This window comes from Parambassis ranga, chromosome 2, assembly GCF_900634625.1.
Source record: "Parambassis ranga chromosome 2, fParRan2.1, whole genome shotgun sequence".
NCBI lineage: Eukaryota > Metazoa > Chordata > Actinopteri > Ambassidae > Parambassis > Parambassis ranga.
In genome coordinates, this window is record NC_041023.1 from 32,645,225 (window position 1) to 32,666,165 (window position 20,941).

General features: G+C 42.1%; 1 protein-coding gene across 6 annotated transcripts in view; it reads right to left on the reverse strand.

Moving 5' to 3' along the window:
* Positions 1-4,716: 4,716 nt before the first annotated feature.
* Positions 4,717-20,941, reverse strand: part of celsr1a (cadherin EGF LAG seven-pass G-type receptor 1a) — a 68,517-nt gene continuing 52,292 nt past the window's right edge. For 2 of the 6 annotated variants that reach the window (XM_028400827.1, XM_028400824.1), the window contains 25 exons: positions 20,764-20,877; positions 20,516-20,690; positions 20,295-20,436; positions 19,324-19,444; positions 18,938-19,121; positions 17,373-17,474; positions 16,484-16,578; positions 15,959-16,168; positions 15,530-15,713; positions 15,309-15,452; positions 15,036-15,213; positions 14,532-14,699; positions 14,284-14,410; positions 13,996-14,196; positions 11,683-11,857; positions 11,215-11,327; positions 10,932-11,011; positions 10,720-10,846; positions 10,516-10,641; positions 10,277-10,413; positions 8,309-8,409; positions 8,082-8,222; positions 7,714-7,983; positions 7,246-7,621; positions 4,717-6,137 (listed from right to left, as the gene is read on the reverse strand). In XM_028400827.1, the coding sequence (XP_028256628.1) occupies positions 6,110-6,137; positions 7,246-7,621; positions 7,714-7,983; positions 8,082-8,222; positions 8,309-8,409; positions 10,277-10,413; positions 10,516-10,641; positions 10,720-10,846; positions 10,932-11,011; positions 11,215-11,327; positions 11,683-11,857; positions 13,996-14,196; positions 14,284-14,410; positions 14,532-14,699; positions 15,036-15,213; positions 15,309-15,452; positions 15,530-15,713; positions 15,959-16,168; positions 16,484-16,578; positions 17,373-17,474; positions 18,938-19,121; positions 19,324-19,444; positions 20,295-20,436; positions 20,516-20,690; positions 20,764-20,877 (3,819 nt within the window). In that variant the 3' untranslated portion in view covers positions 4,717-6,109. Of the gene's footprint in view, positions 6,171-7,245; positions 7,622-7,713; positions 7,984-8,081; positions 8,223-8,308; positions 8,410-10,276; positions 10,414-10,515; positions 10,642-10,719; positions 10,847-10,931; positions 11,012-11,214; positions 11,328-11,682; positions 11,858-13,995; positions 14,197-14,283; positions 14,411-14,531; positions 14,700-15,035; positions 15,217-15,308; positions 15,453-15,529; positions 15,714-15,958; positions 16,169-16,483; positions 16,579-17,372; positions 17,475-18,937; positions 19,122-19,323; positions 19,445-20,294; positions 20,437-20,515; positions 20,691-20,763; positions 20,878-20,941 lie in introns of all 6 variants that reach the window. The other 4 variants (XM_028400826.1, XM_028400821.1, XM_028400825.1 and 1 more) reach the window with 3 other exon arrangements.

Below are 20,941 nucleotides of genomic sequence, written 5' to 3' on the forward strand. Positions count from 1 at the left end.
TCAGGACAGTGGATGAAGTAGATATCATTACCTAACTAAAGGCAAATTGTACTATAACAAGCATGCTAACTGTACATCGGGCATTGGAGGGTCTGTGTTCAGAAAGTGTAACCGCCACCTTCTTTTAGCACGTTTGTGTTTCTACTCAAAACGGACCTTCACACAGGATGAAGAAAGATGGCAATACACATGAAATCATTTAAATTCAGATATCTGAAATAAAATGGAAACATTAATAAATACAAATGTAAATAAACACAGAAGCGACCCCTTTTTAATGCCTACATTTGATTTTTGGCTGGAATGCTCTTCCATCTAGTATATTACAGAAACAAGAGCACATTTAATATTATATTTTAAATCATATTAAATATATTTAAAAAAAATAATAATAATACTGGACATTACACTGGACATTGCATACTTGCATTGGCAACTTAATCAAACTCCTCTACCATCTCTCTGTGGTAGCTACAGGCTGCTCTGTGTTTGTCCTCCTCAGATAAGTCACTGAGTTCAGGGAAGACTTAAGCAGGAACAGCTTTGTCCTTTGAAATAATATAATTTCCACAAGTTCTATAATAATACTTTAATAAAGAAAATCAAAACTGTACACTAACCTTTGCATGTTGTCCTGTCCAGCTGTCTTATTCTCCTTGGCTTCTGCAAGCAACAGAATCAGACAGCAAGCGGAGTTATTCTTTAGTGAAATGATCCGACTGTTTTGGTTGCTCAGCCATAGTCTTAAGTTAACAAATGCTCTGACGCTCCTCTCCTTATTCTTTGTGTTCAAATGAGCAAAAAGAAAGAAAGTAGGGAATAGAAAGTGAGAAAGAAACGGGAGTCAACTGACTCCTGACCCCTGAGATGAGCCTGTAGATTGCAGGGAAGTAATCACAAGTACGTTCTGTCAGACTACCAATGAGCCCTGTGAGGGTCACTGTAGTGCTGTCCTCACTAGAGATTTGTCCTGGTTGTCCTGTAGCTGCTGTGCTGCCACCCTCACACACACAAAAACAAATCCACGAGCATGCTGTTTGTCTCCAACCTTCATAAACAATCAAACTTTTGGGTGTAATCACTATTTTCTGCAGTTGTTGTTGTGTCTTATCGCCTTTTGTGTACAGCTTCTGTTTGTGTGGTTTAAGCTGCCACTGAAGGCAAAAACAGATGGTGCACATTTAGATGAACTTCCCATTTGTGTAGGCAAATGACTGCGGCGCTGACAGAGATGCTTTTCCATACCCAGTGAATGAGCGCTTCTATGACTATGAGTATATTTAGACTCTTAGATTGCTATCACACTGCAGCAATGTGTTAATCCACAGGTACAACCTGACTGAAAACTACATGTAGTAGTGTCTTTCAGCTCAGTGCTTTGGTTTTCTAATAAAAGCTTGTGGACACTCACGTGGGACAACATGGACGTGCAGCTGTTGGAAAAATTAGTGTTCCACGCATGCTTGGATTCACAAAATTTGTATGACTTGTATGACAACCATGGCAACATACCAGTCAAATGTTATTTAATAAACCCAATCTGCAACAGTGTTGTCCTTTTCCCAAGCTTATTTAAGGTTTATTTAAGATTTTAGTGATGCTATTTCTACAGGAAACCACTTAACTATGTAAATATTATCATATTGAGTCTATCAGAAAGGCCATATTAATCCATATTACATAATCATTTTGACATGTCAGTTTGCTCACACATAACTGAAATCTCCTTGATTATGTCTGTGCTTTAGGCCTCTTATCTCCTGTGGCAGCTGCTGCATAACTCAAACTGATCCTGCAAAAGTTTATCTGTAAATACTTTACACAGATTGTGCAGCATACAAGGGGACTAATGCTTTTAGATGGGATTCCCCTTAGTCATGCTTAACTTACACACACACACACACACACACACACACACAAACTGGAGGCTGTGACCTGTGATCCTCTTCAGATGTCTTCTAGCAAAAGTACTGCTGCTGAGATTTCCCAAATCCTCCCTGTAACAAACCTCTTAATCCCAAAGCAGCGTTTTCTGGAGGGTTGCACAACCACGCGTGTCTTATGCAACTGGCAGAGCATTCAGAGTCAATTATAGAACAGTTGAGAGGAAGAGGAGGATGGATGATGCGGCTCCAAAACACATTCACTGATTAAATACCAACATGTAGCTCAAGTTTGTTTAAACAACAAATAAATAATGAAATTTTATTTCAGATGCTATTATTGTTATTGTTTGTATTACTATCTATATATATACTATAATACTCACTACAAACCACCTCGGCTCACACCAAATTCTGAAATGGAGAACATGTAGTTTCACCCATGTTATATTATATAACTTGGAGGTGTTAAATACATCTCAGCCCATTTGAATTTTTGCAAGGCAAAACATCTGCTTCAGCGTCACTGGCTGGGGTGTGTCCATTGTACAACAGCACAGAAGAATGAAAGCTACAAGCTTAAAAAAAGAACATTGTGAAAAACGTTACAAAAAGTAGCTATTTTCTTTCTAGTTAAATTACAATAAACAACTGTAATAGAGCGAATTAGCTTATTTTTGTTATTACAACCTATGTAAACAGTGCAAAGATGAGGGATTGGATGAAATTTCAGTTAAAGCACTGTATTTGTTGTCAACATGTGAATTGACACGTTTCACCAGTAGATGGCAAACTTGTACCAGTCATGCACCTTTCCTTTCCTGCCTGTTGCTCTCCACAGTTCCTGCAAGATGCCAACTGTGACTCTCATGAGTCTGAATTATTTAGCTTGCCTGGCTGCGATGGGACAGAGATAAAGCTGCGGGTCACTCTGATAGAGCTCTGACACAGCACCACCTCTGCTCCTCAGGTTTCAGTTTGAAGGTTTATTCTTAAGTAAATATAAGACTCCTGACAACGATAATTTCTCTTATAGAAATTAATTTTATAAAAAAGACAGACTGAAGTGAAGCTTATGCAGACACAGGCTTCATGACTGTGCTGACTGCTCCACAGTCATAATCATAAGTGACATTTTCACACTTTTTGTCTGTATCTTTGTCACCTAAGTGGAGGACTAGCTTCTGTTGCCATGACAACTCGACACCCAATGGGCTTGTGAAACCCGACCCTGCCATCTAACCTTTCACTCTGCCTGCTCACAATAATCTACTTGGCAATACCCAGTGGCTGTACCTGTGTGTCCAGGGCCTGATGGCACCTGACCCCCTCTGAAAACACTGCTTCATTTGACCAAGGTTGCACACTTACATACTGTACTTACAATTACTATATGTACTCCTAATGAAATATATTAATGTCTCCCCAGGTCTATAATCTTCCAACATCTAATACTATGGCCCCTAATCTGGATATATGGCTGAGAACAAATTCCTTCAGATGACATTAAAGAAAGCTGGGAGTAAAATGCTGGGCGTTCAAGTGGAATAACCTCTAGGTGAAAACCTGTATAATCTGTGTGTGTGTGTCATGAATAACAAGAACTATACAGGCTGCAGTATGTGGACACCCCACCATGACAACTTGATGGCCTCCATGCTTGCTTTCACTGCAAATTCTCATTAGATGATCCAAATCTGTAACAATTAGGCAGTCAAAGGAAGTTTGGAAACAGGAATGTTTTCCACTGTTTTTCCCATTAAATGTCAGAGTAATACTAAGTGAAACTGTAAAAAATAAGAAGGGTAAAGGTTTTTGTCTGTAATATAACTTTCATACTGTACAACAGCATTCAACCAGCACCACTGTCAAAACCTGCAGTTCCCCAAACAGCCACTGGGGCTCTTAAATATGAAAAATAAAGGTTTTGTTTCTGCTGTAAAGTTGGACTATTTAACATAGAAATCTCAGGGGATAGACTCACTTTTGCAGAACTGCAGTTTTTGGCTTCAGTTCTCAGCTGTGTGATGTACCCACTCAGCACAGATCGTGATTGCCCACCCACCTCAGCTCCACTCACGCTCCATCTTTTTGCCTGTATTTGGATTATAACATAAGATAATCCTTTATTAGGACTCCCCCACAGGAGACATTCACAATCAGGATATGACAGGATACTTCATGCAAAGTGGATTTAGTACATTACTGGTAACACTTTGTTTTATTCATTACATTATTATCATGTTCATCACTGACCTGAGGGCACTCTTCAGACTTGGCAAGATAACCATTGAATACACTAGTTAGCTTGGTGAGAGCTAAGGACCATGGGTAATAATAAAAGGGTGAGATTTTTGTTTCGGGCATGACTGCTGACATGATGTGCACATGAGCAGTAAAAGGTTGGCTCTGCTTTGCCTCACATATGGGCAACAACATGCATTTATATCAGGCCACTTATTAAAGACATACAACAATACACAACACAATGCTAATCTGCTATACACACCTCTAAAGAACAGAGTGGATGTGAGTTTCAGAGTTCAGTGTGCAGTGATTGGGGTTAGCATGGTTAAAATAATTACATAAAAATACTCAAGTTGCAAAATATACTTGGTAGTTACTTACCCTCTATGTTTGGGAAACACTGCGTCACATGGGCCACTACTCCTTCTTGTTATAAAACTAGGCCCCTGTGTTCCTGAGCATGAACCAGGTCTCTGTGTTGTAGATTGACCAAAGTGTGTGGCCTCAATTTGACAAGTCCTGTTCATTTCACACAGTTAAACAGTATAATCAACAAAACAACCACCTCAAAGACACATGGAGACAATTAAAAATTCATCATGTCATTTTTAATTTTACAGTCACAATCATCTCTTTTTTTCCAGTGTCTTGAAACAATAAAAAATAAATATACATTATGTTACAAAACATTTCCAGTGACTCAGATCATACAAAAACAAGGACATTTATCAACAGCATTGATTACATGAGGGCAAAAACACTGGGGGGTGTACAGTATGGAAGGTATAAAGGCATTTAGTGAACCCCACTGTACATTGTAACTTCTAAACATCATAGCTGCAAAATACATCAGAATTGGTGTCACTTGACTTCTGTGCTTTTCTTTTATGTATATAAAGACCTGTTTTCTTCCAATTCCAAGAAAAAAATTGTTTAACTCCAACTCTAATCTGCTCATTTAAATCTCATGACTTTGGTAACCAGGAAATCAGACAAACTGGCAGGGCAGACACTGAAGAAAGAAGACTTCAGGTTCATAGTGCTTCAGCTCTGTTGCTATCAGCCCTACTGTTCTATGTTTATAGAATAGAATAGGCTTTTATTGTGTGTGTGTGTGTGTGTGTGTAAGGCCTCAGTCCAGGATGAAGGCACACAGGCTATTGGTAAACCAGCATATGAAGTGATCGTGTCCTCATGGTAATGCAGGTAAAATTATTTTTCATTGTCCTTGCTACAGCTGAAATACAAAATAGATCATTTCTTCTTCACCTTTAAAAGTATCTACAAATTAATTACACTCTAAATACACTGCACTGGGAGGCTGTCTTTGAGTTGAATAGAAAAAGAGTAGAAGAAGAAAAGAGCACTTGGCGTGTGGTGGTGCCGTTCAGTACTGGTGAGTCCAAAGTGTTTTAAGAACAGGTTGAGTGTGATCCTCGGGGGGCTTGTAGTTCTTCAGATCCTCTTGGACTACAAATGAGACTATACCAGTTTGTATAGTGATTATACATTCACTGGATAATTGTTCATGCCCATTGACATAAAGAAGCCCAAAAGGCTCCTCTGAACCACCAGAAAGGAGCAACAATGTAGTGCCTGCCATGCATTCTAGGGGCATTATTCATCTTCTGACTCTCACTTCCCGCTTGCTCTAGTGGCTTTGGCACACGTGATTCCACTTCATCATGTCTTTACAGTCCGATACAGCTTTCCCTTTATTATTTCTCATGTCTTTCCATTATCCCTGCTTATTTTCCTGTCTCAGGCAGTCTTAAAGTCTGCAATTAATACTGCTCTCCAAGAGAGAGGAAACAAGAGAGGGGAGATTGATGGACAGAGCAGGCACAGAGAATGTTTTTTCTTCTCTTCACCCAGTCTTCAGCACCTCTCCCCTCTTTAGCTTTCTTTCACTCTGTTCCTCCACTCTTGTCTTTCCTCCTTGTCCTCCTCCTGTACAGCGTGTGCTTCAGCTCCTCCTCTCACAAGGGCAGGCTGGTCTGAGTTTTCCTATCAGGTCAGATCGAAGTCTCGTTACTGCCACTGTTAACAGGAGCAAAGGTACAAGGGAGGGGTGATGCAGCAAGGGAGGAGGGGAGGAAGAGGAGAACATGCAAGGTAAAAATGAGTGCAGGATGCAGGAGGTTCCCATGCGGTATTTAAGCAGGATGGTCATGTATGTTGTGCTAGATTAAAGGCATTGTTTGACATTTTGGGAAATACGATTACGTACGTGTTTTTCTTTGTTTTGTTTTTTATACATAAGATAAACCTTGTTCTGTTTTTTGCCTTTGACTGTAAGTAAAGTTTAAATAAAAGATAAATAACTTTATCCAACATCTACCAAAATGACACATAGAACTCACAGGCACCTCAAAACCACTACATGACCAGAAGCTGCTGCTTTCTCTCAGGGTTGCTCATCAAAGCCTTGGTTGCAAAAAAACACATACACTACAGCATTCTGTATTCTATTCTGTATGTAGCACATCACTTGTTTGTAATTGGCACACAGATGTAAAAAAAAAAATTCAAACTAATGAGCTGCTGGACCTTGCTTCATATTTAAAGGCAATACATTTCTGCAATTCAACTATAATTTGCTTGCCTACTTATGTGACTTCCTAGCTATCATTATAGCTCAATACACTCTCGAGTTAATATTAGCATCTAATTTATTCAAATGTACACAATTGGCTAGTTTGCCATAAAATGATCACCTAACACCACAAAGTTGCAGATAAAATGCACTTCTTAATGTTGCATAGGTATCTAATGTGATATGCTAGTTGGCTAGGTTGCCATATTACTTTACCAGGTAACATGATCCATGTGTATTATGTCTAGCTGTTGATGCTACTTGCAGTTGACCTAATGGCAGCAGGGCTCACTATTTACAATTTCAATTTATCACCTTTTATAGGGCCAATAACGGTATTTTCAAAAATGTCAAACTGTTACATTGTCTTTGGAATAGGATGCATGCAGTGTAGTGGATATATCAATAAATGCATACACATATTTTAAAAGTGTAAAGCGATTAATTTGAATAATATTTGTTAGCACAGAGTTTGCTCTGTGATATTAAAACATCATCATGCCAACATGCTTCACTTACTCTGAGTCAGAGTCATTGCCTCCATTGACTGTCCCTGACTTCAAGTGCATGGCCACCCCTCCATTGGTCTCCCGGTAGATGCCAGCTGGTGGTGCTCCAACGGGAATTTGAGGTCGCGGGGCGACAGGTGGCTTGATCAGGGAGCTGTTTTCATGGTTGCCAGGCCGTCCTCCATCACTGGAGCCCAACGAAGGCCGCTGGGATGAAGAGGTCATGATGTTGACGTAGGCCGGAGGGGAGGAGGGGGTGTTATTGTTATTGGGAGGAGGGGAGGTGATAGTGGGGGGGTTGTAGTCGCTAAGCTTCTCCCTCAGTCGGTTCTTCATGTTCTTGTCAGTCAGCGGAGGAGGATAGCTGATTTTGTTCTTTAAGATACCTGCATCAGATAAGTGATTCATGTTAGAACATTCTGACTACATTCAGTCCTTCTTTCATACAGCTCTGTCCCTCTAAACATTCTCGTCTCACCTTTCCTCTGCTCGGGTTGGTGGTTGCTGTTGCTGTTGGGTTGGCCGGTAGGTGCTGTGTCTGTAGCATTACTAGGGGTCTGTTTGTCTCTCTCCTGGAGAGGCTCTCTGTCTCTTTCACTGATGTGGTTGAGCTTATTTTCTGGGTGCAGCTCTACGTTCACCTTGGTCTCTACCCTTAGCCTTTCTGCTCCGCCTGGATCCTCGCTGTCACTGGCTGTGGTGGCCTCTGTTGGCCAGTAAGGCTTCACATGATTGGACACGGAGTCGCCTGGCAAGAGAATGAGGAGACATATTAAAATCAGCAATATTTTCTTACAATATATTGAAAAATAGACTCAGCCTGATAAATATGATCAAACATAACACCTTTTGGTGTGCTGTGAAGAGGCCTCTCATTGTTCCACTTTGGCTTGACTTCAATGTCATCGTCCTCGCTGTCGGAGGAGTGGGAGGAAGCGTAGGAGGAGCTGTGCTCATCAACTGACAGCTCACTGTCTGAGTCGGAATCTGAGAGGGAGGCAGGTGTGAATTGAGAAACTTGTTTTAACAAAATGATCAGAGAAGTTTTATCAAATGGAATATGAAACACTCACCGTCTCCCTTAGTGCCGTTCCTGTGGAACAGAGTTCCATCCAGATCTGTGTGTCCTTTAGCTGTCCCTGAAGAGGCGCTGGGCTTCTGACCAGACTCCTCCCTAGGGAGAGAAGGGGGACAGAGAAAGGGAGTAGGGAAGGAAAGAGAAATGAGGGAAGAAATAGGAGGTAGAGAGAGGCGTCGCTGGAAGTTAATTCAAGCCCCAACTCGTGATTTTCGACAACTACTGTTCAACACCAGGGGGGGAGCAATATGTTTTTAGCTTTAATCCAACTGAGAAAAAACTGAGAAGCAGACAAACAGATCAGTTTTTTATTTTTTCTAGATTAAGTTGCTTAATCATTTTTCCCATCTCCTGTCCTCTCAACCGTTTAATTCATGTTAAATTGAGAGGTTGGCTGAAGGGCAAAAATGCTAGACTCAGGCCTGTCGGATCTAAGAGAAGCTTCTGGAAACAGCTGAAGACATGCCAACAGCTGCAGGGAAGCGGTGTGCATGTCTGCATTACATTCCCTCCTTAACAGGTACAATCTCCCCTTCTTTGCCGCTCTTTTCTTTTCCTTATCCCTCCTCCATTTGTCCTCCACTCCCCCTTTTCTTAACTCAGCGTCTTGTACAGGCAGCACGCCACGTCTCCTTTCTCCCCTCATTTTTGCTCTCATTGACCCCAGTATGGGCTCGCATTACCCAAATGACAGCTTTACAAGCAGAGGCATACAGTCAGACCTAACCTTGATTCTGTAAAAGTCTTAAAAGAACCATGTAAATGTAACACCACCCCACTGCAATGAAAACATGTCTGGTACACTGAAAACACAGCTGTACAAGACATCAGCCCTGAATAAATATATCAAAACAGCTTCTCAAAGGTGTAACTTCGATGAGCAATGCTACATGCTATGCTATTGCTGTATTGTATAACAAGGTTGCTATACTTTGGACTAGCATGGGCTAGCATGAGCCAGTATAGTGCAGATACAATGTAATAGCCTAACAACTTCTTTAGGTTGCCATACTGCATAACTTGAGCACTAAATACTCACAAAATTTAGCTAGCACCTAGCTTAAACTGCAGTAAACCCTTCATTGAAGCTAACAATATTCATGAAAACTGAGGGCAGCAGTGGTAGAGCAGGGTTGTCCAGTAATTGGAAGGTTGGTGGTTCTATCCCAGCTCTGCCCTAGTCATCATGTGTGTCCTTGGGCAAGGCACTTTACCCACATTGCCTCCAGTGCACTCACTGGTGCATGAATGAATCGGCAGTGGTCGGAGAGGCCGTAGGCGCATCTTGGCAGCCACATCTCTGTCAGTCTCCCCTTGGGGAGCTGTGGCTACATCTGTAGTCTACCACTGCCACTCTGTGTGAACGTGGTGTGAACGTGGTGTGAATGAGTAATGCATCTGTAAAGCGCCTTTGAGTGTCCTAGAAAAGCACTATATAATTTTGATGTAGTATTATTATTATGAACATAAACTTACACATTCAAATACATCTCTACAAAGGCAATCTCACCTGTTAGCAGTTTAATTACAATATACAGCACAACACAACAGTATAGTTAGATATTGCTGATGGTTGGACAGCTAATGTGTACTTTTAACTTGACAGGTTTCAGTCGATGTGTTTTCATGTATGTAGCCAATAAGGTGGTTTTTGCTAACAGGCCATAGGCCATGCGCCATGCACAGGCTAATCTCAGCAGATTTACTGCACACTGCAGGTGCCCATATGTGGCAGCATGCACTTGGGGAAACAATAAGAGAGACACCCTCCAAGAGGAGAGAAATTAAGTGAAGTTTGAATGGGACAATGTGTGTGCAACTTGGTGTGTGTTAGTAAGTGTGAGGTATTTGATGCAACAGCAAACATGCTGAAAGACAGACAAAGAAAGAAAGAAGACACCCACACACACACTCGTCATGCACAGTAGTAGAAGCAGCCATGCAGTCAGTGAGCGTGTTGTACCTGAGTGTATAAGCCCTGTAGCTGCTGCGGCTCTTGGCTGACCTGAGCGTACTATCCAGAGAGACGGTAGACTCTCCTATGCCTGAGCGGTACAGCGGGCCGTCATCTGGGTACGTGTTGTTGCAGTTGAGGGAGCGCTGGGGATGTGAGGAAGAGTCAAATAAGAGAAGCAAAAAATGTATCTTGACTACACTCCCATTCAGATGATTACAGTATTATCCAAATTATATCTCACTTACAGTGAGCAAAGAAGCCCTTGTGGTGCTGGACTCATCTGGTACACTCTTTTTCCCTGTGAAGACGTTCTTGAGGTTCTTCCTCACCTCTTTGTTGAAGATCACATGGAAGAAGAAAATGAAGACTCCCTGTAAAGAAAAGTCAAATTGTGTGAATCATCATAATTGAAACCCAAATAATACACAGACATTTTAAAAAGCTTTTACCTGCAAACAACTGAAGACAGCGAACAGGTAGTGGAAGGTCATCACGTCACTGTTGACAGCCATCAGACCGAGCAGCCAGGTGGCGCTAATGAGCAGCAGGAGAAGGAAGGCCATACGTAGGGCAGGGCTGAGTAGGGAAAAATACACAAACATCTAAATAAATGTATTCAGAAAAGTAAAACAGCTCTGATATATGTGGCTGAGAAACTCACATAGCTCCAGACTTCTCTACAGCCTTCTGCCTGCGCCCACAAGAGGCCTTCGCTGCTAGAATGAAGATCACGATGTTCACCTATAAGGAAAATGTGTAAATTGCAAACAATTATTTTCATATTAAAAAATGTGTAGAACCACTTTTAGCAAACTGTATGTGTAAAGTGACAAAGGATATTTTCTAAATAAAAAAAATGCAGTGTTTCAACTGCAAAATTAGAAAGCACAAAAGAGGAAACTGAGAAGAAGCAAAATATTTTTTTAAATATTTTGTGCACACACCAGGACGACCACAAAGATGGGTCCTGCGAAGCTCCAGATGAGCGTGTCATGGACTGAAAGCCAGCAGAAATCTGGGTTTCCATAACCCTGTGGATCAAGGCCAACTGCCAAACCTATAAAGGCACAAAACACAAAATAGAATTATCACTTTTGTTTATAAAATGATAACCTGAAAGTTTCCTTTCCCGGCCATCTCTCTCATCTAGTTCATGTATTCTATAGTTTTGTCAAATTTGAAAAAAAACACATACATCCATAAATTAGTTATGAGTGTGTGGCAGGACAGGTAACACACACTCATTTTGACAGACTGTGGACATCCCAGTAACAAACATCTTTCATGATGTCTTGTTCAGTAATCTTCCCACGGGGATCATGGCCTCCTCAGAACAGACATGTCACAGCACGAATCTTCCCTGACAATCTGCCATCTACCCTAAGTGTGGAGTTTATGTGTGTATGTCTCACCAGTGATGATAGCCGGGATGCCCCAGCCCATGGCGTAGTAGAACCTCATGTGGCCATGGTTGATGTTGCGCAGCTCCGTCAGCATGCGGTAGATGTGCAAGCCCTCAACAAACATCCAGGCAAAGGTGCACATGTAGAAGTAATGGAGGAGGATGGCAATCACAGTGCACATGAACTAGAACGGGGAAGAAGAGGATCTTTATTGGCCTTTGAAGGTCACTTTCAGGACTGTGGTACTATTTTCGTATTTTATAGACCCATTAAACTTGTTAGCAGTGCTCTGCATACTCAAACTAATTCATGACAAACTTAACCAATTTACGTAATACAGTAATGACTGAACCTGTACCTACATTCCTTTAACCTGTCCTCTTATTTTCCATGTCTGTTGCTATATTAGAAGATTGTGGTGTGTGAGGGAATGTCCCAACAGTTGCAGTGTACTGTATTTTAGCAATGTAGAGATCTATTGCTGCGGAGATCAGAGAAACAGCAGAGACTATGCTGACAGGGTTATAAATCATCCTGCAGATGGCCTTGGGGATACACTGACAGCATTCCACTGTTCTGAGACACCTGAACTCTGGATGGAGGACTTGCATACACAAATGCAAAGAGCATAAACTCCCACTTTCTCTTTTCTTTTTGAGAAATAGTCATTCAGACTCTTTACAAAAAAAATAGATACAGGTGCAGATAATGTACCTCTCTCTGAGTCCACCTCTTCCCAGTCAAAACACAGTGAGTCAGATCATTTCTAGACCAACAAAACTCAAAACTCTCACAGCTTATCAGGCGCCTGTGAACTTGCATGCTTCTGGTTTATCTGTCTGTACTGATCTATAAACTTTATAAGTGCTGTAGCTGCAGGAAGGTATCTAGCTTTCTGTCCACCAGTGAGTACCAATGGTAGGTGAACTGTTTTGCAATTGTACATTATGGGACTTCAGTCAAAAGTATGCGGCCGTAAATGAAATCATGTCAGACAGATGCAGCACTATGCAGACCTTCATTTCTGATTACCTTCCAATGGGATGCTCTGAGCCAAAATGTACATCTGGTTGACAGCTGGGAGGTTGGCAGATACAACACACCATGGTGTTATAGCACTGATGTCTTTGTCTGTACACATCTGGTTCAGCCAGATGAGTCAGAGCTGACACATTTACTTCAAACATGTTGTACTTTCAAGGCCTGAGCTTGGGTTTAAAAGGCCTGACTGCTGGGCTTCATGGGCGCTGAGCGGTGCAGCCTGAATCCTATTTTTATGCTAAGCTAAATGCTTTCTTAATGGAGCTACAGTACATCCTAAAGAACTTAGAGTAGAAAGAAGCCACTAGTCAATTGAGAGATTAATGATGTTTTCTGTTCTACAGACATGCAAGAGATTGAGAAGCTGTTTTGAGAAACCTTTGCCAGGGCCAACAGCCCTAAGGCTTGCTTCTGGAGACAGGTACCAGTCACAGCATGTCTCCACTACTGGCCCACAGAGGGGTGTGTGTGCATGTGTTAGTCCGAATGTCTGTTGTCAGCAGACTTCAAAGAAATCCTATACCTTTTGATCCTTTACTGTATATGTGTGTGTGTGTGTGTGTGAGTGCTTTTCTGGCCATGTCTGAGGCTGTAGACCAAATTAGATTACAAACCTAGAAGAACTGGCTCCTTGTATTTCTCACCATCATAACTCAGCCTACACATCAATAATTGGAGGAGTTTACAATGATTAGGTAACATTCAGCCATGAGTGTCAATTCAATTAACTTATAGGAGGTTATACATAGAGAGTGGTTTGGCAACCAGCACATTCCAAACTATTACACTCATTAGTCAATCATCAAATCTCAATCTATCAAATAAAGAAAGACTCTCAGGTGGGCCTTGGCACATTAAGTCTGGTAAAGCCCCTGTTTGCTCTGAGTTAGAGGGATGCCTGCAGGCCAAACAAATACCAGAACACTTTCTGATACATTAATACAGGAGCCAAACATCTTTATTCGGCATCAAGCTGCATCATGCCACAACCATCGGTGGTGTGTGACTTCATCTTGTGTTTTTGTATCATATGCACCATCTTATGCCGTACATTGTCAAAATGTTTATGTCCTGTTCAGTTGATATATCAGTACTGCAGGCGGGCTTTGCTTTGCTTACATACATTACCTGCATATGTGACTTTTCGCTCAGATGTCTGATGCAGAGCAAGCATAAGCATTAAGATTAACAAACAACACCTCTAACGGCTATAAAAGTAAACTAAAGCTAGCTAAAAGCCAAATCTTGTGAGTGAATTTTGAGGGCTAAAAATGCACTGACCAGGTTGTCAGTTTGATTGATGCCAAGCAGGAAGACGAGCTCAGAGAAGAAGAGCGCTGCCACCAGGTTCCTGTGGATGGCATGGAGATTGGAGCGAAGTCGGCGCAAGAGGCACAACAGGATGAAGGTGACGAGGAGGAGGAACAGGGAAACAGACACTGTGGTGTAGGTGACAATCTTCAGGGGGAGGACATCACCGTGCTGTGGAAAGCAGAAACAGGACATCAGGTCAGTAACATGGAGAAAGAGAGACAATAACTAGCTGATGTTTCTAATAAGGTACATTACCTCTCTCTTGGAAATGTCCATCAGCACAGCAAAGCTGGTCATGTGGTTACACTGACAGCTAATGTGACTGTTATTCCTGTTGAGCACCTCACAGCCTTTGGAGGACCAGCCACCTGTACCTCCGATCCTACGCAGCACAACATACACACAACAGGTGTCAGCAGTGTCAACATTTTAAGCTGAATGCTAACAATAAATGCTAAACTACCAAATCTTCTGTTATGTATGTATCAAGAAGTTCAGCTCACTGGATAGAGTGGTCCCAGAACACACAGACAGGCTTGGTTCGCTCCTCTGTTTCCAGCAGGGTGTATTCCAAGGTGATGGGAGGGTCCAGAATGGGAGGAAGAGGAGGCCCCTCGCTGTGGACTGTGGCGCTTATGATGGCTGTGTTAATCACTGGACGGTTAGGAAGCCTGAATACACAGACGCACATGTTCAGTGCATTAACATACTGTAAGCCAAACAGATTTCAGTTTTACCTGAAATGGTCATACTCTCTCTTTCCTTCTTGTGGTAATATGGCTCCTTACAGTCAATATTATGACAAGTATTTAAATTAAACATGAATTATTTTCACATGGGATAGTGTTTCCTCAAAAGTTTACAGTACGGCAGAGTTTTTAGAGTTCACATACAGTGTGTGATCCTATTTCAACTTTCAACGTACATCAACTGTTTGTCTCGATTACACTTAATAATTTAATCCTAGCAACAGTTTGTCTAAATACCAGATGTCAGTAAAAGTGTACCTCAAACTCCTGCGGTCTGGGTCGTATCTTTCTGGTAGGAGCGATCCCAGCGACTTGTACACTATCACCACAGCAACGGGCAGAGCAGCAGGTGGCTCCAGATGGCGCCGTCTCCTGTCAGACACTGTGTGTTCCTCCAGGGTTGGATCAGTCTGAGCTGGAGGAGCAGGAGTTGGTTCTGCTGTGTAAGGCAGAAAGGAGAAAGAGTTCAAGACCACTGAGATGCATTAAAGCAAAAAGGCAGGTGTTTTGTAATTAAGGCAGCAGTCCTACCTTTGTGAAGCTGTTTACGCAGGTTAAACTGTGGGAAGTGAACCGAAGATCCAAGCTCTTTGGGAAAGGCCTCCTGGATCTCCTGAAATCGTGGGAATGTTGCCTTTTCCGGGTCCGACACATCCAGGTAGTCCACAGTAAGAACTGAAGAACAGGTAAAGGATGAGTTCCCGTGAAACCACAGATGATACACAGTTTATGATGATGTCTCCACCACTCACTCATGTTCTCAGTGACGATGGTGAAGGGTTTCAAGTAAGTTTTCCTGACGTTCTGTGCCAGCGTGTTGGCGTAGTCCTCAAAGTTGCGCAGCAGATGTGCGGTGCCTCCCTCTGTCCTCTGGATTTGCTCCCAGTGATCCTTTGTGTCAGGATCCAGTATGGCACTGCTTGCTCGCACCAAGTTCTGAACAGATCCAAAATTTGAAAATGAATTAGAGAATTTGCAGCATATACACCAAATAGAGATTAAACATGTAAGGGTTAACAAGTCTTAGATTTACAGTCCTAGCAGTAACTAACCAGTGGAGGGCAGTGTGCCACCAGCACTCCCAGTGTTTAAAAACTGGGGTCCACAAGATATTTTTAATAATTTATTAAAATTAGCAATCTAGACAATGATTCAAAAACATGTTAAATGTCTTTTTCTACCTCATTGAATTCTGCATCCTTCATGGCGGTGAGATCAAACCCAGCCTGCCGGCTCTCATACTGCAGCACATGATTCAGCAGCTGGGCGGCTGTCTTCACGTCATTTCCATAGTAGTGTGGTGTGTTGTCAGTGGCGCTGTGCAGCATACGTACAATGGCCTTGGAGTGTTCGCTGTCCATCCTTGAACTGTTGCGACGAAGGTCCTCGTTCTGGAGGGTTGATAGGGGTGAAATACAAAAATAAGGGAGTAGGTCAAGGCAAGGAACAGCTGAGTGGGTGTGAGGAAACATAATAGAAACTGGTCAATCCCAGAATTAGTAAGACTTTGAAAAGTTCAAGCCTAGAGTATTAGGTTCAAGTTTAAACACAATAGGTGAAATACTAGTTGAAATATCCTATAGGCTGATTATCAAGTTACACAAACACAGACCCGCTCCTTTAAAATGCACAGCTGTTGATGTTCAAAAGAAGAGAATTGCACAGATTTTAGATTGGAAATATGTGAAATTGTATTCAGTATTTACCAGTTTTTTCAGATGAGAGAAGGTAATAGTGGTGCAGTTGAAAAGCTCAGGTGACAACCAGCCCTTCTCATCACTGCAGTGGCGAATGGCAGTACCTAAAGAAAGAAAAAACACTGAGCGTTTCCCAGACATAGAATGAGCACATAAAGACACTTATATGTATCTATTATCTATTTTGGGCCAGAAAATATTTCATGTCTTTGTGAATACAATAAAACATGATGGTATGGACACAGGACTCTTTGCAATAAAGATATACACACAACTGTTTCCACATAAGGCTACACTACAGGGTCCAGTGCAGACTTTGGCCACATACAAAATGTTGCTATTGTTGCAAAGAGAGAAACGGCTGCCAGTCGGAGCTAAGAGAGGGCATGGAGTGATGCTTGCAAGTAAATTCCCCAGTGAGTCTAGGGAGACACCCCAGAGATCGTCATGGTGACAGCAGTTACTAAGCCGGTAACCAGGAAAGTAACTGTTTGACTGGGAACTGGGGCAGTGACTTTTCAGCCTCTCTCACACACACATTGCTGCAGGAGTGAGGAGAAGCGTCTAAATGTACCTGGTGATTTTCCAGGAGACTCTGCAGACACAACTTGAACATGACTGGCTGATGCGAAAGCACTGCTGGATTAACGGACCAATCAGAGAGCCTTATTGCTGTGTTTATACACCTTAAAAACATTAACTCACAACAACAGCTGCCCACGCAGCTTAACCAAACTGCAGTTACACAATAACTGTGACAATTTAGAACAGCAAACCGGTTTGTGTTTTTAATAATCATACTGTGTGACTTTAAGTGACTCACTTCAAACAATGGCAAAACATTTCTGTAACACCTTAACTTGAAGTTGAAGTTGTAAATGGATTAGTTGATACTTACCGAGGGATCCTTTGGGGCAGGTCATGGCAGCAGGACGTCCAAATTTAGTCTTGGGCCACCAGATGCCAGCGTCGAATGCCCTGGGACAGCCTTCATACACCACTGTGGAGAGGAGAGTAAGGATTTGTGTGAAAGTAGCTTGAATGTTTTTTAAGTCCAATTCCTCAATGACAATTTATAAAGCATTATACATTAGAGGATTCACTCACAAATGTATGATCTAATATTCTGTGCCTTTATTAGCTATTATCTTATGTAGACAGAATATTCTCTGTTCACATAGTGAAATCAGGCATATTTAAGATGGCATGTATAGCAATGATAGGGACGGCATTCTTTTTTGATGGAGATGTGTGTCTTGCATGATTTTGGGTGACAAAAGATTTCACAATTAATCTGTAATGCTTTACTTCCATCAGCTAACCCTCCCACCCCCACCATGTTTGTTTCCTTTGGGTCTTATATGTCTCTAGAATCCCAACTGTTCCATGTGAACATTGGTAACGCAACAATTTTACTATTTATCACACCCGCCGGCTAGGTTGATCCACTTTACTTTATGAAACAGCCAGACAGACCAACATGGTGACATTCAACCACATTAATCCTGGAGGGTTATTACACAAGCTGTGGTACATAATTCATTTCAGCATATCTGGGTCTAGGACCAACCAGGTTTGGATCTGTTGCAGACTTGTTTGTGGCTCCTTTATAATCTCACAAAGTTTTATTAACTCTTACGGACTTTACTGCCATAGCACTTGTTTGAATTTGATTAATATGAGCATTGTGAGTGTCATTTTTTCTAGACACACATCATCACAGAAAGCTGCAGTAATAATAACTGCAAATTTACTGACTTTCTGTCGGGCCTTTTAGTGCAGATGACAGATTGGTATGAGGCCTGGTCAGGGGTGGTCACATCTCATTGACCCATGGGAAACAACCAAAGAAAGCTCTTCTTCTTCCTTTATATTGTCTCCTTCTCTGCATTCGAATCCCTTCAACCCAAACAGTTTGCCCATAAAGGAGCCATACTGTCACCACAGATTTAGTAGTTTACATCTATTAAGAGTCCAAACACGCTGCAGAGCTTCATATTGGTGTCAAACAGAAAGCACATACTGACATTCATTTTGCTGTGGGACCTTGTCTTCTATTCATCGCTACTGTATTGTGTGTGTGCAGTGCCACTGCCAAGTTAGCCCACTAGCCAGATTTGCTTCTTCTGCTTGACTGGGTGGCGACAAAGATGTGAAGTTAGCTCAACTGCAACACCAGCAGATGTGAGCGACACTATTTGTCTCCTTTTGACACTTCATCTGATTCATCCGGGCCAGCTTTGTGAACCCGAAACATTTAGATAAATAATACAAACCAAGTTTTGATGACGATTACTTTCTTCTTACTGTCCGTGTAACTTTTGATAAACTTTTTACTAAATAAACTATAAATTAGTTCTAGTTCTAAATTTACTTATAAACTGAAATTAGTAGAATAATGTGTGAAGAACACGGTTACATTGGCAAATTAATAAAATGTAAAAACATATTTTGTTTACATACCCTCACATCCTGTGGGAGTGACTTCAGCAAAGGGGTTATCACATCGGTTACACTGACGGCCGATAACTCCTCCTTTGCATGGGCACTGCCCAGTCACGGGGTCACAGGTTCGAGAATCAGAGCCAAGAGAGAAACACTCGCAGGGGTAGCAGGTGTCGTCACCCTCTGGACGATAGTGGTTTTCCTGCAAAAGACATGAATAATTAAACTAAACTCTTACATAAGTTCAAGAAGACATGCAATCAGAATGCATCCAATAATAACCAACTGGCTTTTAGTCGGTTGCATAAGCCAATCATTCCTGCTGATTAAACCAGTTACTGTCTTGAGTAGATTTCACATAAAGCAGAAATAGTTCTGTAAATGGATGTACTGTATGCCTTTACCTTGCAGCGACACTCTCCAGTGGTCTTGTTGCAGTCCTTGTGAAATCCTCTGTCTGTGTCACAGTTACAGGGTCCACACATGGGGTTGCCCCACCAACCTTGAGGACACGGCTTCTCCACCCTGTCACCACAAAAATGTGAACATTAAAGAATGAACGCTTTGCAAACAGAAACTGTCAGTACAGTCAGCATCATGACTAATGCACCTGTTTAACTTTTCATGCCTTCTGGGATCATACAAAGCAAAGTAATGGCTGATCTGGTTTGGACTTGTTACTGAATTGGTGTCCAAAAACAAACAAACAGCTGATTATCCGTTTAGTTTATCTCCAAATTTATGAATCTAAAATAAACTTCCTCTATACTTCTAAGATCTTTGAAAACAAACACACAGACTTTCTTTCTCCTGACTGAGAGATGTGATTTCCATCGCTGCGATGTGATCTGATAGGGGACGAGCGGCAGTATGAGGGCAGGAAAGACTAAATACCTATGGAGGATCAGCCAACCATGCAGGGGGAATCCCACATCCTGCTTAAGACAGGAAGTGATGCGTGTCATAGGGGTCAGGGTTCAGGGGAAAAAGACTGGCTCGCAATCCGGGCTGGCTAATTCACGTGAACTCTCACACCAGCGCTTAACAAACTCCCCTACAGATGGCTGATACTTTGCCTGTTCCTTTTTGATCTTTTCCTCTCACTCTCTTACACACACATGCAGTCAAGCTCAGATTACTGACTAATAAAGCTGCACCGAAAGACTGGCAACATTACAAAAAGAGCAACAGCCAAGCTAAACCAAAGAAGATTGAGGGGCTTTGTCTGTGTGGGAGGCAAAGTCCATTTTACTCTGTGTTGTGTTGTTTGGAACATCTGGATTTTGAGGAGTTAAGACTTGAAAAGGTGCAGTCCACACAGTGCACCCTCTTGCTCTTAGATGCACACAGAAATCCATAGAAGGACAAATCTTACTTGTTCTCACAGTACTGGCCATAGTAGTTTTGTCCACATTCGCAGGTGTAACCGTGGGAGGAGCTTGGTTTGCGTACACATGTGGAAACGTGCTCACAAGGGTTGAGCTGACAAGCGTCCACACACTCCTTACCGAAGTAACCTGCAGTACAGACAAAAAATGACACTTAGCAAAATGCAGTTTGTACTCGAAGTCTTTTTGTATTTTTGTATTACTGCACCTGGGTCACAGACACAGGTGTGGGCGGTCCATTCATCGCTGCAGTGGCTGTTCTCAGGGCAGATGTTAGAGTCACATGGGTCTGCCAAGTCGCAGCCGTCTTCCACGCGGATCTTCAGGCCCTGAGCCATGTTCACGTTGGCTACGTTGTTGGATGTCTCGCCCATGCGCACGCCCTGATAGAGAGCATAAGTTGATGAGGAAGACGAGGAAAAGAAAGCATAAAAAAAAGAACAGGAACACACATACCTGTATGCAGCCAACAAATCCTTTGTTGACATGGTTTCCTTCTCCAGGAAGACCTCCAACATGAAGCGTCTGCACCTTCTGACCTGGGAGGTCGTTGCCAATCTCCACTGACTTCTGCTTAAAAAGACAGAACTCAAAGTGAGAACATTTTCCAGCTTTATCTACTAACGTCACTAAT